Source organism: Hyalella azteca, unplaced genomic scaffold (assembly GCF_000764305.2).
Source record: "Hyalella azteca isolate HAZT.00-mixed unplaced genomic scaffold, Hazt_2.0.2 contig11629, whole genome shotgun sequence".
Classification (NCBI taxonomy): Eukaryota; Metazoa; Arthropoda; class Malacostraca; order Amphipoda; family Hyalellidae; genus Hyalella; species Hyalella azteca.
In genome coordinates, this window is record NW_025941620.1 from 653,533 (window position 1) to 675,073 (window position 21,541).

The window sequence follows — 21,541 nt, forward strand, 5'->3', positions numbered from 1 at the left end:
GCATGTCCATGGCATATGTACCATAATGTAGTAGGTATGTACTAATACTGTCCATCATAGTGTCTATAAGAGATAAAAAAAACTCATTTTATTTTCTCTGATCTAGTTCAAATTTTATTTGAGAATTTTTTTAGGTAAAAGGTTTCTCTATAAATATTATTTGCAGAATATGTAATTCTGTTTTGGCAATTTCGTGATAGATATAATTATATATTTACCCTCCCATGATTCCATTTTAAGTTGTAACTTCTTTAAAATAATAATGTTGCCAAGATTGCGATTTATTGCCTAAAGTGTTGCCAGTATTATTGAGGATTTGTTGCTAGAACTTCCTTAATGTTCAAGATTTCTTGCAAGAAATGTATAAGCAATGGCAATAAAGAAGAAATGTGCTGCAAGATTTAAAAAAAAAATCGATTTTGATGCTGATGTGTTGCCATAGATCTTGAAATTTTCCCCCACTCAATGCACCCTGACTATTGATCACTGATAGTTGAACTAACCTTGCTTTACTAAACTATTCTTTTGCAGAGACATGCAATTCATGCTATTGTTCAGCCGTCAAGGCAAATTAAGGTTGCAGAAGTGGTATGTGGCTCATCCAGACAAGGCCAAAAAGAAAATAACAAGAGAGCTCATCACAACAATTCTGGCTCGTAAACCTAAAATGTCTTCTTTTCTTGAGTGGAGAGATCTCAAGATTGTGTACAAGAGGTATGCACAGTTTAATTTTGTAGTTAATTATTTTTCCTTAGTTTTGACAAAGCTTGTACATGAAATAATACTTTTTGATCAATGAAGTCATATATAGTTAAAAGCCATCATTACATGTCATTTGATTCATTGGTGAAAAGATTCAAACCATTATATATGTAATTGGTGTCCCCCAAATCAGTCTTTGTTAAATGGTTTCTCGAATAGAGCAAGATATAATTGGCTGAATACTGGATATAATTTTAAGATCTATGTATATCCTAGGGTGGGATTGATCTTTCATTGTTGTTTTTTCAAAATTAATAATATGTTAGGTAAGATAATTTCTGTTCATGCAAGTAACATTATTCTACAAAAAATTATTTGCTGATGTACCTATGTAATCAAAAGCAACTATTCTTGCATTTAAGAATTTCTGCAATTCATGCTATGAGAATGATAAAAAAAATTTCATGTTTTTTCCAGGCATTAATATAAAACTTTGTGGAATTATTATGGCCTTTAAAATGTCAACAGATATGGTATCATTAGCTTGTAGAACTGCCATGAATATGTGTTCTACAATTGGTATTATGGATGTTAATTTTATTTCCAGGTATGCATCTCTTTACTTCTGCTGTGCCATTGACCAGGAAGACAATGAACTGCTCACTCTAGAGGTCATCCATCGATATGTTGAGCTCCTTGACAAGTATTTTGGAAGTGTGAGTATTAATTTGTTCTTATGCTAGCAAGGATTTTCAACAATATAAATTGGAATTTGTTATGAAATTATTAAATTTATAGTTGCACTAAATATTATAGGTTCTTACTATGATATTATACTTGAAGTTTCTTTGATGAGGGTTATAGAAACTATAGGCATCAATAAATTTGTGTCATATATTGTATGCCATCTTATATTCAAATAATAAATATTTATTCTGAAGTATTAAGTCAATAATCCATGTTAACATTTGAAAATTGAACACTCGGTTCAAAATTATGCCCATAACCTCATAGAAGTTGTATAGTGAATTGTATAAAATTATTTATTTGAGCTACCCTGCTGTGCAACTAGTTTCATTCCTTCATATATATACAAGCCTTACAGTTTTATAATTTCTTTGTATAAATATTTGAGTTTTAACACCTTGAAGGCAATTTCTGGAACTGCCAACTGCCTTCTGCTGCAATTATGTTATGGTTCCAAACTTCCAATTGAACCTCCCAATTTAAAGTTATAAATATGCTTTTTCTGGTATTCAAATAATGTAGTTGAACACATTTTCCTTTAATTTATATTATATTTTATAATGAACACAGTGTGCTTGAATGGCAGTGATACCAACTTTTTGGGTTCTTTTAAACATTCTGTACCATTTTTAAAAATGACCTGCCTGTGGGTCGTTGTGCAGCTGATGGAAACCAGGAACAACATAGGGTTGGTCGTATCACACTCAACGTGTTGATGTTGAGAGACAGAGAGAGGGATTCATCAGCGACTCAATTGAGCTGATGAATCATATCATTGGAAAATGTATTTTCAAGCAATGAATTATATTACTGAAAATATATTTTATTAATTTTTATGTAGGAAGAAATCAAGTTGATTCTCAGAAAGCTATTTAATATAGGACAATATTTGAACATTTCTGTAGTATTTGGTAATATCTTCTTGTTAGGATATTAGATGAACAGATTCATGTTATTTATCACTGGATAATGGGATTTGAGGTAATATTATGTTAATGCAATGTTTTGTCAACTTAAAGGAAGTGATTTATGTAGATCCTTGCATTAAAAGTTCATTGTATAAGCTTGGCAAAATACTTTTTTGATCAGGTGTGTGAACTTGACATCATCTTCAACTTTGAGAAGGCATACTTCATGCTGGATGAGCTGGTGGTTGGGGGTGAGGTATGCGAAACCAGCAAAAAAAATGTCCTCAAAGCCATCGCGGCCCAAGATCTTCTTCAGGAGGTGAGTGTGCTCACTTTCTCCATTTTTTAATTTGCCATCTTTTTCTACAATTTATTTTGATACAGTTTTTGTTTTTCCTACCTTTTAATTTCTGCTTCATTATTTGTCAAAGTACCTGCTTTTATTCATACTTCTATTTGTTTCAACCTTGCTTCTTTATTTATTATATGCTTTACTTCTTATCATAGTGATTAATGCATCTACTTTATGTGCATTTTGTTCCAGCAATTGTTTGTGCTGCTTCTCATAGTCATGTGTGTTCTTATTACTGTGTATTTTGGATCCCTGATCAGTGTTAGCTTTAAATTTATGTTCACTGTGAAATCCCTAATTACTGTGCATTTTTGCTCCTGGTTACTGTGTGTCCCAAATTAACATGTACTGTGGATTACATTGCTCCATTTATTGCCATACACTGAGCGTTGATTACAACTGTGTGTTGGGCACTTGTGATTGATGTGCCAAAGGCTGTGCATTTTTGACTGTGTATGTTTGTGAATGCTGGCATGTGCATTATGTGAATATTATTGCATTTAGCCTTGCATGTGGTACAAATTAAATGTATATGCAGCATAAGCTTAGGAAGTTGAGTGTCTTGGTGTATAGCAGTGTTCGCCATATGTTGTAGGCCTGGCTCTCCACAAGACATTTTGTGAGTTGAAGTAACTCTTTCAGTGGCCTATATGTTCCTTTGTATAGCTATAAGACTGGTGCTTCTTGTATTGTTGTCTTGTATACTTTGTTTGCCCAATTTGTGTAAATCCATTACTGTGGCTTTTGTACTAATGACTAAAATCGCAATGTTGTTTGTTTTTTCATTATTTTTACAAGTCTAAAAATCAGCATTATCTGTATAAAGATATTTCTGTAAATCTAAGATTTTGCTTGTTTGTGATAGGAAAGTATTATAACAACTATATTTCCTTCTTTGCAATGCTGCTGTTTTGACCTATGGTACAAAATTGTTATCTTGCTGATTATTGTTGTTATCCTGCTCAAGTATAATGAATGTGTACAGTAGATAAACTCAATCATTATCTCAATATCTTGCTCAATTATAACGAAAAGAATGAGATGCCTGATTGACACCAGACATTGTCAAAATGTTGTCCGCTGTTATTCTAAATGAACGATGTGCGTTTAAAATTTGAATTGAGTTGTTTGTAGTGACTTGCTATATGCAAATAAAATGTATGCAACATGTTTGTTGCTGCCTCAAGTCAATCTACTTGTCTATTTGAAGAGGACTTTTCTGGAGTGGCAATTGTGCTTTCATGGTACAAAAGTAAATATTATTCCAATATTATCAAGGCATTAAATTGTAACTATGAAGAATCATTATCAATTAAAATGCCTTCATTAAGGCACTTGTTTTCAATGATATCAAGGCTCTCATTATTCACAGCAACCACTTGTGAGGATCTATTTTGGCAAGAGCACCTTGACAAATGTAGCTATCACTTGGGATATTTTGAAACTTACCATCCTGCTGCTGTAATTGTCATAAAGGAAAGCATAAAACACTATTTTGATGCATGAAATTTATATATTAACAGTCACTTTTATATATTAACAATATTAAATTTTATATATAACAGTCTTTAACTACACACCATTAACATTGTTTATTGGAGTTTGTACAACAACGAAGCTAATCTCATTATTTGCCAAAGTGTATGAGAACTTGTTAGTTATTGCCATAGTTGCAATGATAACTAAGCTATTGGTATCATTGGCTGGAGTCTGTGGCAGCAGTTATTGCCATCATTGGCTGGAGTCTGTGTGGCAGCAGTTATTGCCATCATTGGCTGGAGTCTGTGTGGCAGCAGTTATTGCCATCATTCGCTGGAGTCTGTGTGGCAGCAGTTATTGCCATCATTGGCTGGAGTCTGTGTGGCAGCAGTTATTGCCATCACTGGTCATAGTCTGTGTGGCAGCAGTTATTGCCATCATTGGTCAGAGTCTGTGTGGCAGCAGTTATTGCCATCATTGGTCAGAGTCTGTGTGGCAGCAGTTATTGCCATCATTGGCTAGATTGAATCTGTGTGTCAACTGCCATCATCACCTGTGGCAACAAGCTTGTCCTCTGAGAGTTACAATTGTTCAACTTATTACATATTCTGTAGCTTGGCTGAAATAATATTTTGTGCCACCATTTTGTTATTTCATTATTAGTTTAGCTGTTGTCTGTATTATTTTCTGTTGGTATTTGACCTCCTGATGCTTTAAAAGAATGACTTTATCTTAGGTCATGTCTGTAGTACTTTATTAAAGTTAGTTTATATTTGTATTGCTTGATTGAGTTGAGAAAAGCTGGCTATTATGCTGCATGTTACAGGGAGAGCTCACGAGCTCCTGCTTTCCTCTGCTGGAGTTGCCTTCTCTAGGTTTGTAAATGTTTTTACATAACATCAATTTTTCCCAGTCTTGACCTTTTCCTTTAACATGCTACAAATTAATAGAATAAAAATGTTGGCACTGAAGAAATAGGCCCATGGCCTGTTGCCGATTCTTGAATTTTTCGTGACTTGATTCACAATGGATCCGGCCTTTGGAACCCGATCTTTCCATAACTGACGATTGATTGAGATAGCAGCTGGACTTATTGCCTGGTCCGTAATTTGCTTGTCCTGTAGCTTGTTCCTCCCTGATTTTGAAAAATGTTGTTTTTGGCTTGGAAATTACAAGAAGTGAAAAATTTAACCCTCTTTATACATACCATGACCATATGTATGTATAAATATTTTATCTCCTAGCAATTAAAACAGTGAACTGCAATTTCCTGTTGACTTTGATTTTTGTGCATTGGAACTTGTAGGTATATTATTCTATTATTTGTAATCATTTGATTCTGTATAATATGTGTGGCATGTTATCTGATCTTTATTTAATCTACATGATGCAATAATCAATAATTATTCAATAATCTTTAATGCATTTATGGAGACTTGAAAAGGTAGCAAATCAGTTTCTGCTTTGATTTCCCTTTCACAAAAATCCAGCTCTCCCTTGCACTAAACTTGAATCTTTGCTGATCACATACAAGGAGAAATTACATCTAATTGTAATCTGGAATTTTCCTTTGATTAATATCCAGTATATTTTTCACTTATTATATAGTTTTCCTCATTACTTGCAAATTTGATTTCTAATGCCAAGTTTCTTGTTGTATTTTCAATGATGCCCTGCTACTTGTTTTGCTTAATCCTCCAATTTACATTAACGATAGGCTCAAAAAATTATTGCCGTGAACATTTTATGTCTCTACCAACCAGCTGCTACATGTTGATTAAAGTTGAAACTTTTGTGTTTAAATGTTGATCTGCTCTCATTTTTTTGTATTTAAAATGTATTGAGTAATTGTATATAATTATTAAGATACATTATGGTAGTTTCCAGACTAGTAGTAACTAGTCTAGTGTAGTAACTAGACTTTATATCAGTATGGCCTTTTGCTATCACCATGCAAAATTAAGTAATTGATTCATGTTAATACAAGTAGAATTAACATGAGAAAAGCTTGTACAGTAATATAAGGTTCAGAAATTAGTGTCATTTGTGTTAATCAAACTGAACCCCAGGCCAATGAGACATCAATACTTTGTGCCACGAGGACATTTATGAGCGATCATTTAATACAAGCTATTCACAAAGCAGTGTGTGGCATTCAAAGTGTGGACTGTGTCAGAACTTAATTTGAAAACATTATTTTGAGTGAGCAGTGTTTCTGTGTCCACTGGAAATGTGTGGCAAAATCAGAGTGCAGATATGCACCCAACTCTAGCTGTCACCCTAAGTTAGAGTGAAAACTGTGTTCTACTAACTATCAAGGCCCCTCAATGTATTGCATTTAAAAGTGCAAACTTTCATTATTATATATTATACACAACAATTCAAATGGAAACTGCTGCCTTATTATCTGTGTTCTTCCTCTTCCAAGCAAACAAAGACTATGAGTGTATGTGTCTCCCTATTCTTATTCTTTGTACTTTCTCCTCACTTGCTAGTGTGATATCTTTATGCTTTCCTGATATCTTCATCATTTGCATTGGAACAGTGCTGCTAAGTGCTCTCAAATATTATTATTCTTCACTATTTTTATTTGAACAATGCTGCTAAGTGCTGTCAGCATTTTTCTGCACTTCATTATTTGCATTTGAACAATGCTAATTAGTACATTTGGTAATATTTAATAAAATTGCAAAAAGTGAAGCACCAAACTACTCTTTTTTACTAAATTATTTTAATTGTGCATGTCTACAAATTCTTCCTTTAGTGGCAGTTGGATGCAAATGCTTTAGCATCACATGAAGACTGGACTAGTACATGTACTTCATTATTTATTAGTTTTACCAAACAAATTTTCACAATAAATTTGTGTTTTGTATTTATTTCTTCTTAAGATTTTGCATCATGTATTATTGTTATGCATTATACTTGATGCCTTGAAAATTTCTGCATGCTTTATCCATCACTTAATTTTGATGCATCTTGTCTTTTTTTATTTTACAGCTGACATGTTGTGTGATGAATGCTTGTATTGACGTATTCCTTCACTGCAAGTGCATTGTTTACTGCAGTTTATTCCTTATTGAAAAAATCACATTCAATGTCATTTTATGTACAGTTCTGCCCTATGATGCCCAGTGAATGCTTCTGAGGGCTGTCTCTATGTGCAGAACACAAATGTGTTCTTGTATGCTCATGTATTTTGCCTTGAAGTTTATGAATAAATTAATGTGTTTTCATATGTTTAAGGCTCATCCTTGCATGCGGGATGGATATTATTAATGTTTAGAAGTGAAACAGTTGTATTTATATTAAATACAATTACATTTTAGATGTGGTTGGCAATGACTTGTCTAAAGACCTTCTATTCAACTCAAATTTTAAATAATCATGTTAAAATAGTGTCCTCGGTTTCAAGTTTTTGGTACCTTCCTGCAATATTAAATAAAATTATTGAGGTTTCGATTTGCACTTATTACACTAATTGTGAAGCTAATTGGGGTTCAGTACAGTATTTGATTTAGACTTTATTAATTAAAAATAAATTATTGTAAATAATCAATGAAGTTAGTTGAAAATAAGCAAGTTTATTATTCTCACATCAGTCTTGAAACATAAGTATGACATAATCTTGTGTTGGTTGTAGCCGAGTGATGTACATTGTCTCTCCTAAGGATGAGGCCGTCGAGGGAGCACTGCGAGAAATTGGCCTCTACTGATAACATCAGTAGGCCTATCAGCATCAGTTGGATCTACTGGTCTATTGTGTTGAAGTTGACTTCTCTTATTTACCTTTATTTGGGCTATCAACATTAATTACTTTCATAAACCTCCCAGTAACCACTGAACATCTTGTGAAGCTCCTATCTTGTGTAATCCCTTGAATTGAAAACAGCTCATGGGTGACTACTCTATTAAACTCGAGAATTTGTGAACCTATTTCTGACATGTTCAATTGTTTGACTGCTGATTTGTTGTAACTTTTAAGTAAATCTTGTTGAAGGCCAGTAATTGGAATTGATTTTGCAAATATTGGTTTGGTATCAGATTTGTACAGAGTTTTGCATACATAGATTTTTATTTTATTGAATCCTTGATTGTTTTGTTTCAATTCTTACTGACTAAGATCCTGACTTTTAAAATATTTGTGTTCTTTTAACATTTAAAATATTTGTTTATGAAATTTTCCCATGAAATAGTAGAATTTCTTATGAAATTGGTCTAATCAATGCCAAAAACTATGTGAGGTGGAATGTTTGCCTGCTTCCTTTACTTACTGCCAGGATGTTATGTAATCATTTTATTTGGTCCATTTACCTAAATACTAGAATTGGAATTCCATGTGGTTTTTTTTTGACTGGCAATCAATTTATGATATTATTGTACAGTAGATAAAATAAATTTTAATAAGTTTATGTGAAAAAATTTCTATGAAGTTTTTCTGACATGTGTCTGTGCGCGTCAGAAGTCCTATGGGATATCGCGCTCCTAGGGGGATTGTTCCTGAGCGCCCCACCACTGAGCTCATGGTGTCTGACTGCAGGTCTCAGTTGTGGGGTTAAGTTATTATGTAGGTAGGATTCCTTACATTTCCCTTCTCTGTCTCTCTCGTGCGGGCGGCTGACGTCCCATGTAAGCAACCTCTTGTTCGAGTGTCTTCGTTTCTGTTGTTTTTCACCTGTCCCTCCTTGTCACTTCGTCTCTTTGAATGCTAACGCTGCTTCTTTCGAGCCAGCTTCAGCGGGCTGGACATCTGAGACCTTCCACCTCTTGTGGGTGATGACAAATTTTTTGATTTAAGAATCTTTTGATAATTGAGACCTTCCACCTATTTGGTGATGTTCAACATGACCTTCGGTGCAAGATAGCTAAATAGCTGAAGCGCTAGTAAACCTGTGGCCACTAAACTAACTAACTATGAAGTTTTTCCTAGTGTAGTTTATGTTGTTAGTAAAGACTAGGTCAGTACTCACTAAAGTGAAACTAAAACATTTGAAATAAGAGTAACTCGCTGGATTGCAAGCTGCAATAATTTGCAATTTCCAAGTGAATACATGAAAAATTTTAAAATTGTGTGTAAAATATTGTATTCCAATTATATGTATTATCACTTTTGAGAAAATAGAAAATGGTATTAAATTTTATAGAGATTCAACCAATACCTAGTTAAAGTGAATAGTTTTCCTATAGCTCTTTGTTTGGGGTGACCTTTATGTAATTATTAACCAATTATTATTCTGCAAGAGAATAATGACATCATTGATGTTATTTACAAACTTATTTATATGAATGTGTTATCTGGATATCTTATTCTGTCTACTTGAGCAATGTTTTTTCCAAAATTAAATCCTAATATTAACTACATTCTATTTAATCTCAAGTTTATAGAGGTAAAGAAATGAATCTCATCAATTTGTGAAGTGATTCTTTTACAAATATATTTGTAAGGGATCTAAATATAGTGGAATTTTTATTTACATGTTTTTAATCTAAGTATGACACAGTCATTCTCTAAGTTTGACTTTTTATTTGATAGTAGCACATTAAATAATCTAATCAGCCTAATCTCTGGTAGGATATATTATTTGGTGTTGGTGTTTACCTGTCCCATATTTTTCCATTGTCTCTTTGAGTTGCTGATGACGTTCAGTTCTTGCTGGTTTCAACAGGCCAGCCAAATGTAACTTTCTGTCTCTTGTGGGTGATGAATGCTTTATTATCTAAAAATTAACAACAATTGAGATCTTCTACTTTTTTGTGTGGTTATGACTTTTAGTGCAAGATAGCTTGATTGCTGAAGTACTAGTAAGCCATGTGGCTGCTAAACTAAAATAACTTTTATATTTCTGGTGCTAGTCTTCAAATATAGAAACTATGACAAGAAAAAATTGTTTAACACAGAGCATTTTTTGAACATATTATGCTACAGTAAATAAAGTTCTTAAGAATCAAAAAATTGTTTCCATCGGACCAAAGATAAGACTTCTATACAATGAAATGTGTTCATCATTCATTTAACCATCTTAAAGATGTAGTTTTTAGCCATATTGGGATTTGATCCCTGAAAAATATATAGACTTTTTCTCTACTCCTGCCCCATTTTTTATCCTTCATCTGCAATAACACATTATGGCAAGTTGAGCTTTATAAATATCATACTCATAATCTTAAACGTGCACTGTACAAAATAACTTAAATGAGTGACCTCATCACTGTCTTCACTATGTGCAGTTTCTTATGTTATTGTAATCTTTTTAAATTGAATGGAAATTATTTCTGAACTTTTGCAACAATTTTCTGTTGTTCAAACTGTAAAAATAATTCTGAATATCTTAAAGTTTGTTTATTTTTGTTTGCAACACAGTTAATGTTATCAGATTTTTCTTGTGTTTTGGGTTTTAAGTATTGTATGAGTTGTAGTGCACAGAATTTTTCTGTTGGGGATTGCATGATGTGAGTTTGGCTTTTCTGTTATCCCGAGTTCTTTCTTATATTATTTTTACATTGATTATTTTGTCATTAATTTTGCTTCTGGACACATTCACTGGAAAGTTTTTTTTTTTTGAGAGTTTATGGCTTTTTTGTATAATTAGTTTGTAATGCTGGTGTTTTATTGTGTGTGTGCATAGACTATTTTTGAACATAACTATTTCACATGTGGAACAATTTCTGCTATTTTTAAATTGATCACCATTGCTATACTTGATACACTCTATCTAAAGATTGATATTAGTTTCTATAATGATTACAAGCCTGTAATATATATCTTACAGGATTTTATTGCAATAAGTATCTGATTTTTTGGTGATTGAACTATGGGCTTGATCTGAATTCTTTGTACATAGTCAAAAATTACCTATCAAACTTATCTATAGTTTGTAGTTATTATACTATTTAATTTACTGAAAGCCACAATATTATTTGTATGTAATATCTTGATATTTTTTTAGGGATTTTAGTTTAATTTAGAGATTTAATTTCCATTCATTGATTTCAATTTAATTTGGACATTGTAGTTTTTTTCTTCTTTGATACATTTGAGTGAGCATTCATTACCATCTCAACAAAATTGATTAGTTGAATTCTGATGGAGGAAATAATTAATAATAATATTATTATTATTAATTATTTTATTAATAATAAAATAATTAATAATAATAATTGCATGGATATGATGAGATTAGATGAGCATGATAATATATTGACTGACAAAAACTACACACAATGTGCAATGTTAAATTGGAGAATTAATTACATTAACTAATAAATTAAATTTTTAGTTTTAGTTCAGGAGACACTGAGAAATTTTCTAATTTTGTTTTATTTCTTTTTGCTTGTGTCTCTGAACCCTCCCTTCTGTTGTGCCGTCCTACCTTAACGTCCTCACCTACCCACTTATTTATGTACCTTTACTTTACTTCTGTTACCTAAACCTTTCTTTACTTCCTTACATTTATTCACCTACCTTTTGTTCTAATTCTTAATCAAATCTTTTCACTTTCATTTCTTTCATCATATATTTCAAACTATACTTTGTCCATTGACTTATTTCTTTTCATTCAATGCTCATCTTCCTATCAAGTGAATTCTATTTTTCTTACCCTTGTCTACTCTGTAAGCTGTTTAATACTTGTACTGTTTTCCTATATCAACATTTCTTTATCTTATATTCTCGTTTTTATTTTGTTTGATCGACTTTGATTGACCTCTTTATCTTCACCTCTTTCTTTCAATGGTTGAATTTAATTTTTTTTAATCCTTCATGGCAAGATCTTACCAACATGCAACTATCTATATGTACTTGCCTGCATTCTTACTTACTGTTATATCTTTGCATATCATTTGGTTCTTATAAATCAAATATTTTAAGCAATTATTCCGTCACATTCCATTCAAATTTTAATAATTTTCATGTCAAAAATCCTTAATTTATTCTCTTCAACACAAGTTTTTGGGTGTAAATCATCATATTTGGTGCTGATGAGAGCTCTGGAATCCATCCTTGATGTGGATATTTTGTTTACATCAACTGCAAACCATTGTTTTAATTTTGCTTTTGATGTGCAATGCAACACATCCAGCACATCCCTTGACCTCCCCTGTTGGGATGTTGTTTGTTCAGCTCGAATTCATTTGCCCCTGAATGCTGAAAAATGTATGCGTTTGTACAAACTTTTGCATCTTGTGATAAATTCTTTGCCTCTCAAATTAAATTTCTTATATATATTTTTTTCTTTTTCATCATTCACATCTCTGATCATCCATGCAAAACAATTCTTCCTCTTGAATTTCATTTTTCTATTGTCATAATCCTTGCCATTATCTTTGGCTCATGTTCCATGTTCCTTCTCTTGTCCCTATCCTCTCATATTCCACCTCTTTGTCTGGTATTTTTACATGCATGTTCTTTGGGTTACTTTTTCTTTCTTCTTACCATCTTAATTGCTCTGTTCCCATCCATCTTTGTTCATGCAACTTATTTCTATTTTTCATTTTTTCTGGTTTTTTTTGCTAATTCTCTTCTGGTTCTTGTTTCCATTCTATGCATGCAACCCTCCATTCCACGTTTTTCCCTGCCTTGCATCTTCCTCCCCTCTCCTCTCTTCCCCTCCCCTCTCCACCTCTCTTCCCCTCCCCCTCTCCCCCTTTCTCCCCCTCCCCCTCTCCAGGATGAAGAGGAAGAAGAGGCTCTCTACTATGGTGGCCTCTACTGGAAAAGTTTCTAGTCCTCATCTGCACCGCTGCTTTACTGCACCATTAGTGTACATGGTCACCACTAGAACACGTCACGGCTGCACCATTAGTGTACATGGTGACCACTAGAACACGTCACGGCTGCACCATTAGTGTACATGGTCACCACTAGAACACGTCACGGCTGCACCATTAGTGTACATGGTCACCACTAGAACACATCTGCACCCCAAAATATGCACTATGTACTTTCTTCAAGCATGAATATATACATACATACATACAGTAGTTCACCTCTTACATCGCACGACCACATACTTCAAACAACTTCACTGCACCAGCACTGCAGTGTACTAAGGACTATATCATGTATGGTTCTTGTTTGGCAATCCTTGCACATTTCTTCTTATGTTGGTATAAAAAGTTTGCACCACAGTGCTCTACAACCTAATCAATTAGGTTGTCTAGTTGGAGGCATGAGTGAAAAAAAACCTAAACACAAATTATTGATATGGTGCTCTATTTCTGCATTGAGTGCATACAACTCTCAACTATCCTAATTAAATGATTCAATTTCAGTTGAACAATAATAGTTTTTTCTGTCTTCATCGGATATTCATCTTGTGCCCAAGTTTGAATTTTTGACTCAAATTTAAACCTCTACAAGTCACTGGTACTCGCACATCATTGCATTGTGAGCAGTGATGATTGCATTGCTGTATTCAGTGTTTATGCATCACAGTATTTCTCACCATCAATAACTTGCATTCTTTTTAACTAACTTTAGTAGGTTTTCTGTTTGGATTTTAAGATGGCTAATTTTTTATGGTTTACTGCATATTATGGTATTTGGGTTAAAACAGCCATAGAAATATAATTGCCCTGTTTTTATGCTTGAGTTCATTTTTTCTGAATTTACTTCCTTTGTTTTCATTGTTGTTTTCATTGTTAAAGAATTGCAGTGAGTCTTTACTTCAAGGACTGATTTTATGACATCAATCACTACAACTGAATTAGTCTTTTAATTCAGCAAACAGGGACCAGTTTGATGATATTTTGCTTTATTTCTATCTACCATTCCTGTATTTTGCCCGGCATTGTAGAATGTGTACAATACAAGCAGCCATAGCCTGCTACTTGGCCAGTCTATTCATTTACCAATGCTTATTATAACTAATTTTAATCTGGAGTTGCTTTAGTGTAATTGGTCATTGTTTTAATGGTTTGGATGACTACAAGATTCATTTGTTTATTAGTTGGATTTTGGTGCTCTTAATCATTTGAACCATAATTAACTATTGTATAGGTGAAATAGGTATAGGTTTTACCTATAGGTATTGGTAAATTTATTATCATGAATTTAAGGTGCATGCTTTGCATTACTGTAGTTTATGTTGATAGCTCAGCATTCTATAGATTGGAAAAGGATAATAATAATAAGGTTTAATATTCATTCATGTGTGATGTGAAACTTTGAATATTTTGTGTAATTTGGATCAACATGAAAGAGAAAAATGCTTCTGATTAAAAGTAGGTATCTGAAATTGCAGCCTATAATATAAAATTTTTAACATAAAATATTGTGTTGTGTAAATTTTCTTCCATCGATATGGAGAGATTTTAATTTGTACCAAATATGAATTTGGTTGGGCCCAATCAATATCCTTTGCGTCACACTCCTGCATGTAATCATGTAATGCGTCTTACTCTACTCAATATGCATTATTTCATAGACCAAGCTCATGTTTATGCCATATTTCTGTGCCATCATGAAAATCTTATGAGTTTTCTTGACCAGTCACAAATAGTGTGCCATTGAACTTCTAGTTATTAGCATTACATTTGAATTTCTATTTAGATATCATGTACGCTATTAACTTTCCCATTATATTTATGCTGGTGCTTCCATCAACATTTTCTTACTTACCTATGTTTACCCTGGATGCCCAATTTTAGTTAAATATCTTCTACACTATTTTCTATACCTTTTATTCTAACTTTGTTCCTGGACGGAATCGATTTAAAAAATAAAGTGAAATTTCTAATACCAAATTCATTCCCTCCTAAGAACTCAAATGGTGCCCCATTGCTGAAAAAAAAATTAGCATCAGATATATGAACTGTGAATTTTTGCGAGTATCAGCGCGGGAAGAAATGCGTTCTATAGGCTTTATATATTGCAAATAGTTGAATTTATTCATTGTGAATTATTTTTTTGTAAATTTATGCGTGTTGGAAAACCAAACCGGCCGGCAATCGCGGAATTTTCGAATGAATAGACTTTGTTTCTACAGTGCTTTTTCTACCCGTGGCCAAAGTACAAGCCAAGCACTGTTGTGACGTATTAAAAAAAAATTAACGAGTTTGCATGCATGCAAACTCGTTTGTTTATTATCATGTTAATCCTACGGGAATGGCAAATGAACCGAGTGCTCCAACTGTGTGCATTAGAATAGAATTGTCGGCACTGAAGGAATAAGCCCATGCATGGCCTGTTTCCGATTCATTTACTTTTCGTGACTTGATTCACAAGGGATCCGGCCTTTGGAACCCGATCTTTCCATAGCTGACGATTGATTGAGATAGCTGCTGGACTTATTGCCTGGTCCGTAATTTGCTAGGCATTTTAAGACTGAACATATGCTCCTGCATTGCTTCGTCTGGACTTATTGCCTGGTCCGTAATTTGCTAGGCATTTTAAGACTGAACATATGCTCCTGCATAGCTTCGTCTAGTGCTCTAGTCTGTTCTTGAAGGCGTTCATACTCGGAGCGTCAACGATTAGATGAGCATTCACTACCAGCATGTTCACAAACTGTTGTGTCCGTTTTATGCACCTTTATCCTAAAATAAGCATCAAACTGTACTTGAGCGATGAATTGAAGCTTTGTGCGAAGCATAGTATCCTCATCAATGTTTATGATGTCTTCGCGTTGAATTTTGACTCGGTTATGAAGTTTGAGGAAGTTCAGCTTATGTTCGTAATTTTAACGCATTCATTTTCGCTTGCTAGTAGCAATTCCATGTATGAAGAATAGGATTTGTTGTGATGTGCACCGAATCGTTTTTAAAGATGTTTTGAGTTTACGTAAGCAACGTTTATTAGTATAGTAGTTTAACTCGGCGCCAAAGATGAAGACTAAATGAACGCCTTGTGTGGTGAAGCATTCGGCACTTGTAACAGGCAGTGTAACAGGCAGTCGACTAGCTGAGTGCAGATAATGTACTAGTAACTATGATACTTACGCAGTTTTTTTTTCAGGATTTATTTGTAAAATTTTCAGCTACGTTTGCTCTGTAAAAATATCTACTCGTTTCTTCGTGTCTATGAATGAGATGTACTTCTTTCACGTCGTGTGTCGTTTGCAGTGAAATCGCTCTACTTGGCGCTCCATAACTAACGCCTGAATATATAACAGCTTCTAATTAACAACTGCTTCTAATTGCGGCAATTTTTTTTTTATCGACTTTTATCAATTTTTTGCGTGAAGAAATCATGACGATTGTAGCATTTTGTCTCAAAAACATACCCATCAAAGAATGAGTTCGGCTATGTTGATTGGATTAAGTAAAGCATATATAACGTAGTTCGTAGTGGGCAGGGTGGCCCAGTGGTTAAAGTTCAGAGTACCAAGATTGGCGCAGAGAGGCGCGGGTTCGATCCCAGCTCTGTGCGCCAGTTTCTGGTCAGAATCGGCGAGGAGGCCGGGCGGTTAAGCACAGCAGAATTGTAGCAGTGAGTTGCGCATTCGAGACCGCAACAAGCTGTGAATGTTCTACGATGTTAAGAATCGACGACAGGCCTACGGCCTACTAACGCTGAAACCGCTATTATTATAACGCTCGCCAGCTTCGACGCAAGCTTAGCTATCGTTAACGCTTTCCGCCTCACTTCCTGTAGTTCACCAGAATTTTGTGCCTACTAAACTGCTTTAACGAAAACTATGCTTTAGGTTCAGGAAATTTTAGGAATCACTAAATATTTAGATTTGATTGTTCTCATTGTTTTTATCGTGCGAGATAAAAATTCTCCATTTTTGGCCGATTAGGTCAATAATAAAATGGCTCTCACTCGAGACTAATGTATGGTTTGTGATAGTTTCTGTCCGGTAAATGCATTGTGTCGTAATTCACAGTTTGTTATTATTGATGCGGATTGTTGTCACAGTGCCGATTGGTTGTTCTCTTTCTGTTCTAGGAAGAGATCGTCGAGTTGGCGCTCCGAGACCTCGGCCTGATCTAGAGCACGAGACTCTACCTCGATCTAGAGCCCGTGACTCGATCTACCTCGATCATAGAGCGCGAGACTCGAAGCTGCACCGCGACGTTGTTACTTTTGTCTTCGTTTCTTGACGCTCATTTCACAAACTATTTAAATGCAGCCTCTTTTCAGCGTAACTCAGATCACATTTGTGGGTTTCGCTGTCTAAAATGAGGCAAAAGTCATACATATATTTTTCTTCGATGAATTCTTGCTATACGCCCACTCATGCAGGTATTTTTCTTCGCCTCATTGGGGTACAAGTCAAGTTATTTTATTTATTTGTTTTATTAGCTAGCTTGCGTCACAAGCGGAGCCGTCTGTGTGTTTTTATTGCTAACTTTATATACAATTAACCAATATTTACCCAATATTCCATTAGTGAACATGCCAGTAGTATTTTTTCGAAATGACATTTTTAATTTTAGAGAAATGAGTGAGACACAGTGAAAACAGTGATGGGTTTAGCTTTTCAAACTAAACCCACAAATCATAGACGAGATATCAGCCGGTACGTGTATTTAGGCCGCAACATGTCCTTAGCGGGTTCAACAGTACGGTCTCTAATACTGCTCTTACAACGTGTGAAGAGTCGCTCATAGTAGTGGAGTGCGGTAGAGCGCCACTGTATGCGCAGTGATGACGGCACCGGCATGAGAGGAGCTAGTCGTGGGTTCGAACCTTGATTGCTCAGTTCATTCCTCGGTGTCACTGACGGGCGGCGCTTGGTAGCCGTAGGCAGGTGGTGCTTGCAGCATGGCCAATTGGGTGTGTGTCCCTAAACGAACTCTTGGTACTTGCTACCTGGGGGGGATCTCAAGGTCTTGGGGAGCACGTTAATGCAACGCGATGTTAGCCTTTGGGTTTCTCGCGTACTTTGTGTGGGATTTTAAAATATATAATTATGGAAATTGCATCACAGCCGCATAATATTATTTGTTTTGCATTATTATGTATACGCGTTATAGCTGAATGTTTTGTAGTTGGTGTTAGGAAGAAGAAAATCATTAAGGTCATTTGACGGTGATCCCAAGTTAAAGATATCTCACACTAGTAGGTATTCATCCAAATTGTTGTTAATCGAACTTGATTCGCTTACAATGACAACGCTTACATTTCTTGCCGTTATTCTAGTGACGATAACTTTTAACGTGATACTGGTATATTCTATTGCTATTTATTACAAGTCGCGTCATATGACTTGAATGTCCACCCCGCACTCACGGTATGTTGGTGTGGTATCATCGATCTGAATCTGCAGTCCGTATCACCATTTGATGATCTCGCAGCAAAATCGAGATTTTTGTCGATAAAATTTCGGTCGTTTCTACTTCAAAACGAAAGACATTAAAGATCGAATGTGTTTGATCATGTTTGTTGAACGAACAAAGTTCTTTGTTCTTTAACACCGGTATTATCAAATTCTGTCACGATTTCAACTGATAAGCCTCTTCTAACTTTGAGCCGCCTTCTATTTTAATACTACGGTATTTACTCTTTTTTATTTTCAACTTCTTTATTGATTCGCCAATCGATTTCGACTGCCACTCCTGCGATTATTTTGATGTGAACGGAAAAGATTCTCTTTGCAACCGCCATCGTTAATTATCCATATAAGTGCCTTAACTGAAGCAATAAGCATTGTGATTGACAATCTAGCATAATTATTGTACTGAATTGAAGCCATCATTGGCTTTGACATTTTTCTCTGTATACTTTGGCTTAGCATCCCATATGCGTTTAAATTGATAAGTTTTTCTGAGAAATTTTCTAAAATTTTTCAATCATAATCCATCGATGATATGATGATTAATTTTAATTTCTTAGTGGCAATGAAACTGTTAAACTGATTGGGACAATCCTAATCTTTCCGGGATTTTATTGATAATAACAACGAAAGGCAAGTTTAAACGCCAGTCTCGCTTCCATTCATAGACGTGACGTAGTCATCGTTCTAGCGGCGTCCACTGGGGAAGTCGTGCGGTGACATAAGATCCAGAGTTTATTTCTACGTCATTCCAAAAATGCCGCGCGTGATAAATTATAGAAATCGAAACGTTCAACGAAATAAATTTTATGGTACATTTGTATTTTAATTTGTTGATACGTCTCCGTCAAATGAGGTTCTAAATGCGGCTCAAAATTGCAATTTTTATATCGGTTACGAGCTCGCGATGCGTATAAAAGACTTGCATAATGATCTGTGAATGGCATTCTTGTGTTAGAATTTAATTGCATTATTTGGTATTGTAAGTATGTTACTCGTTATGAAAATAATTCACTAATAATTCAATGTAAAACTCCAGTTTTGTTAATTATTGGGCAGAATAAGTGAGGCATAATACCTGCGTAGTTTTCTCTTCTCGCTATAACTGACAATAATATGTGTGGTCACAATTTTTGGACCTAATTTAACGTTGTTAATTTATATTTAATGAAGACAGTATTTGACGAGTGCGTTGTGTAACCTGCTGGCGATAATTCATATTGTAAAGGCTTTTAATCGATTTAGATATGCTCTTAATTGCAAACAATGTGTGCATTTACCGTATCCTGCTAAGGGCGAAGCGGTGGACGAAAGACTGCATTGTGGATACAAGGATTCCTTGTATCAGGATACGAAAGACTGCATCGCCTGAGATACAAGGAAGTTGTGACACCGATTCCTTCACAATTGGCGGCCATGATAAACTGCCGTTGATGGTGGTATTTTTCGGTGGAAAAATATGCCGTTGATCGTGGTTTTCTTCAGTTGACAACATTTTGAATGATTGTGGTTTTCTTCTGAAGAAAAATTTGGCGATGGCTGTAGTATCCATCGGAAATGGTTGCAATTTTCGGGTGATAATGGCTGTCTACTGAAAAGTTTTCCGATGGCGTACATATAGTGCTTAAAATTTTTTTTGAGTATTAGTCAGAAGTATCAATTAAAGATTATAACAAATTTTCAGCCATGGCGATGCGTGAATTTTCTGTCTGAAATAACCGCCGGTGTTAGCTGAAATATCGTCACATTCTTGTGCCTTATTATTAATCACAAATATATTCAGCTTTGCCAACTTAATTTGATTCCCTCCTAATGATCCAGTAATCTAGCATCTTCCTTCTCCGATTACAATATCGATTTCCTAGTAATTTCTACGTATTCCAATATTACCGTCTTTGGGACATATCATTATTCAATTACTGGCATTATGTGCTTGGTACGAGCCGCGCTCGAGGTGTTTAATGATCATTTACTGTAAAGCAGTGAGAAGCTCGGCGAGAGGTGTCACTGTGGTGTAGTTTGGCAGTGAAAAGCAGTGAGCAGCAGTTCGGCGAGTTGTGTCACTGTGGTGTAGTTTGGCAGTGAAAAGCAGTGAGCAGCAGTTCGGCGAGTGGTGTCACTGTGGTGTAGTTCAGTAGTAGTGGTGTGCTGTGTTGCTCAATTCTTCTCGAAGTTAACAACTACTCGACTAACTTATTAGTGCTGCAACTAGAATAAATAAATCTCTGGTCGTGGGCATTTGATCTATTTGAATGAAGCTTGTCTTGCTAAACGCGCACTGAGTTAGAAATTAGGAAGATGGTAAGTTTGATCTTGTACTATCTATCTGAGGTACAAGTATTTAATATCTATTATGAAATAAACTCCGCACTGCTTTAATCTTCTTGCTTTTCTGTTAAATAACCAAATAACCTCGGCGGAGTTAGTGGTGGGATGCTCACAGTATTCGGCTCTTGCTGGTTTCAATTAAGAATCTTGATTCAGTTCTGAAAGAATATTTGGGTGCGAAGTTTGGTCTGCCAAGAGAACACTAAATAGTCTGGCATCTGCACGATACATGTTGCCGTTACGATACTGATGTGTACTGTGAGAAATGGGTTGCGGGTGTTACTGGCACTACCGTGTATACACTACTGGGATGGATAACCTTTTTTATAATTATTTATTCTACTAAATTCTTCTGAATGCCTAACTCATTAGGCCTCCTCATATGAGAAGTCAGTGAACGAATTTCAAAGGTGTAATTTAGTACAACCTAGGGCGCCGCGATGTGCGATACGGCATGTAATCTGTTCGATGTGCGAATGGTAATGTGACATGTGCGTGTGCAAGGGTGTGCGAAGTGTGCATGTCGTGTGGCGCGCGCGTGCGTGTAAGGGTGTGCGTGTCATGCGACGTGACGTGTGTGTTAGGGTGTGTGAAGTGTGTAAAAGAATGTGTGACGGGTACGTGTAATTGTGTATGGCGTATCATGTAAGTGAGACTCGTGTCTATTTTACCCCGCTGCTATAACGTGCAGGATGAGACACCGCCCAACGCTCTCTTCGACGAACACGGTCTCGGCTGAAGCATTCGTCGCCACATCGCCTTCTTCGTCGCAGCTGTCTTTGCAATAAAGTCTCCTTATTTTATCT

The 21,541-nt window shown here is 35.1% G+C and overlaps 1 protein-coding gene across 6 annotated transcripts; it reads left to right on the top strand.

Moving 5' to 3' along the window:
* The first annotated feature begins 511 nt into the window (after positions 1-511).
* Positions 512-21,538, top strand: LOC108676474 (AP-1 complex subunit sigma-2). Of its 6 annotated transcripts, none has more exons than XM_018164550.2 (4): positions 512-714; positions 1,310-1,418; positions 2,539-2,676; positions 21,427-21,538. In XM_018164550.2, exons 1-4 carry the CDS (start codon positions 536-538, stop codon positions 21,472-21,474), a joined length of 474 nt encoding a protein of 157 aa, XP_018020039.1. In that variant the 5' UTR covers positions 512-535; the 3' UTR covers positions 21,475-21,538. The 6 variants fall into 6 exon arrangements, with proteins under 6 accessions (XP_018020039.1, XP_018020041.1, XP_018020037.1 ...); XM_018164552.2 differs by lacking the exon at positions 21,427-21,538 and adding an exon at positions 17,078-20,196; XM_018164548.2 differs by lacking the exon at positions 21,427-21,538 and adding an exon at positions 12,855-14,924.
* Positions 21,539-21,541: the final 3 nt, after the last annotated feature.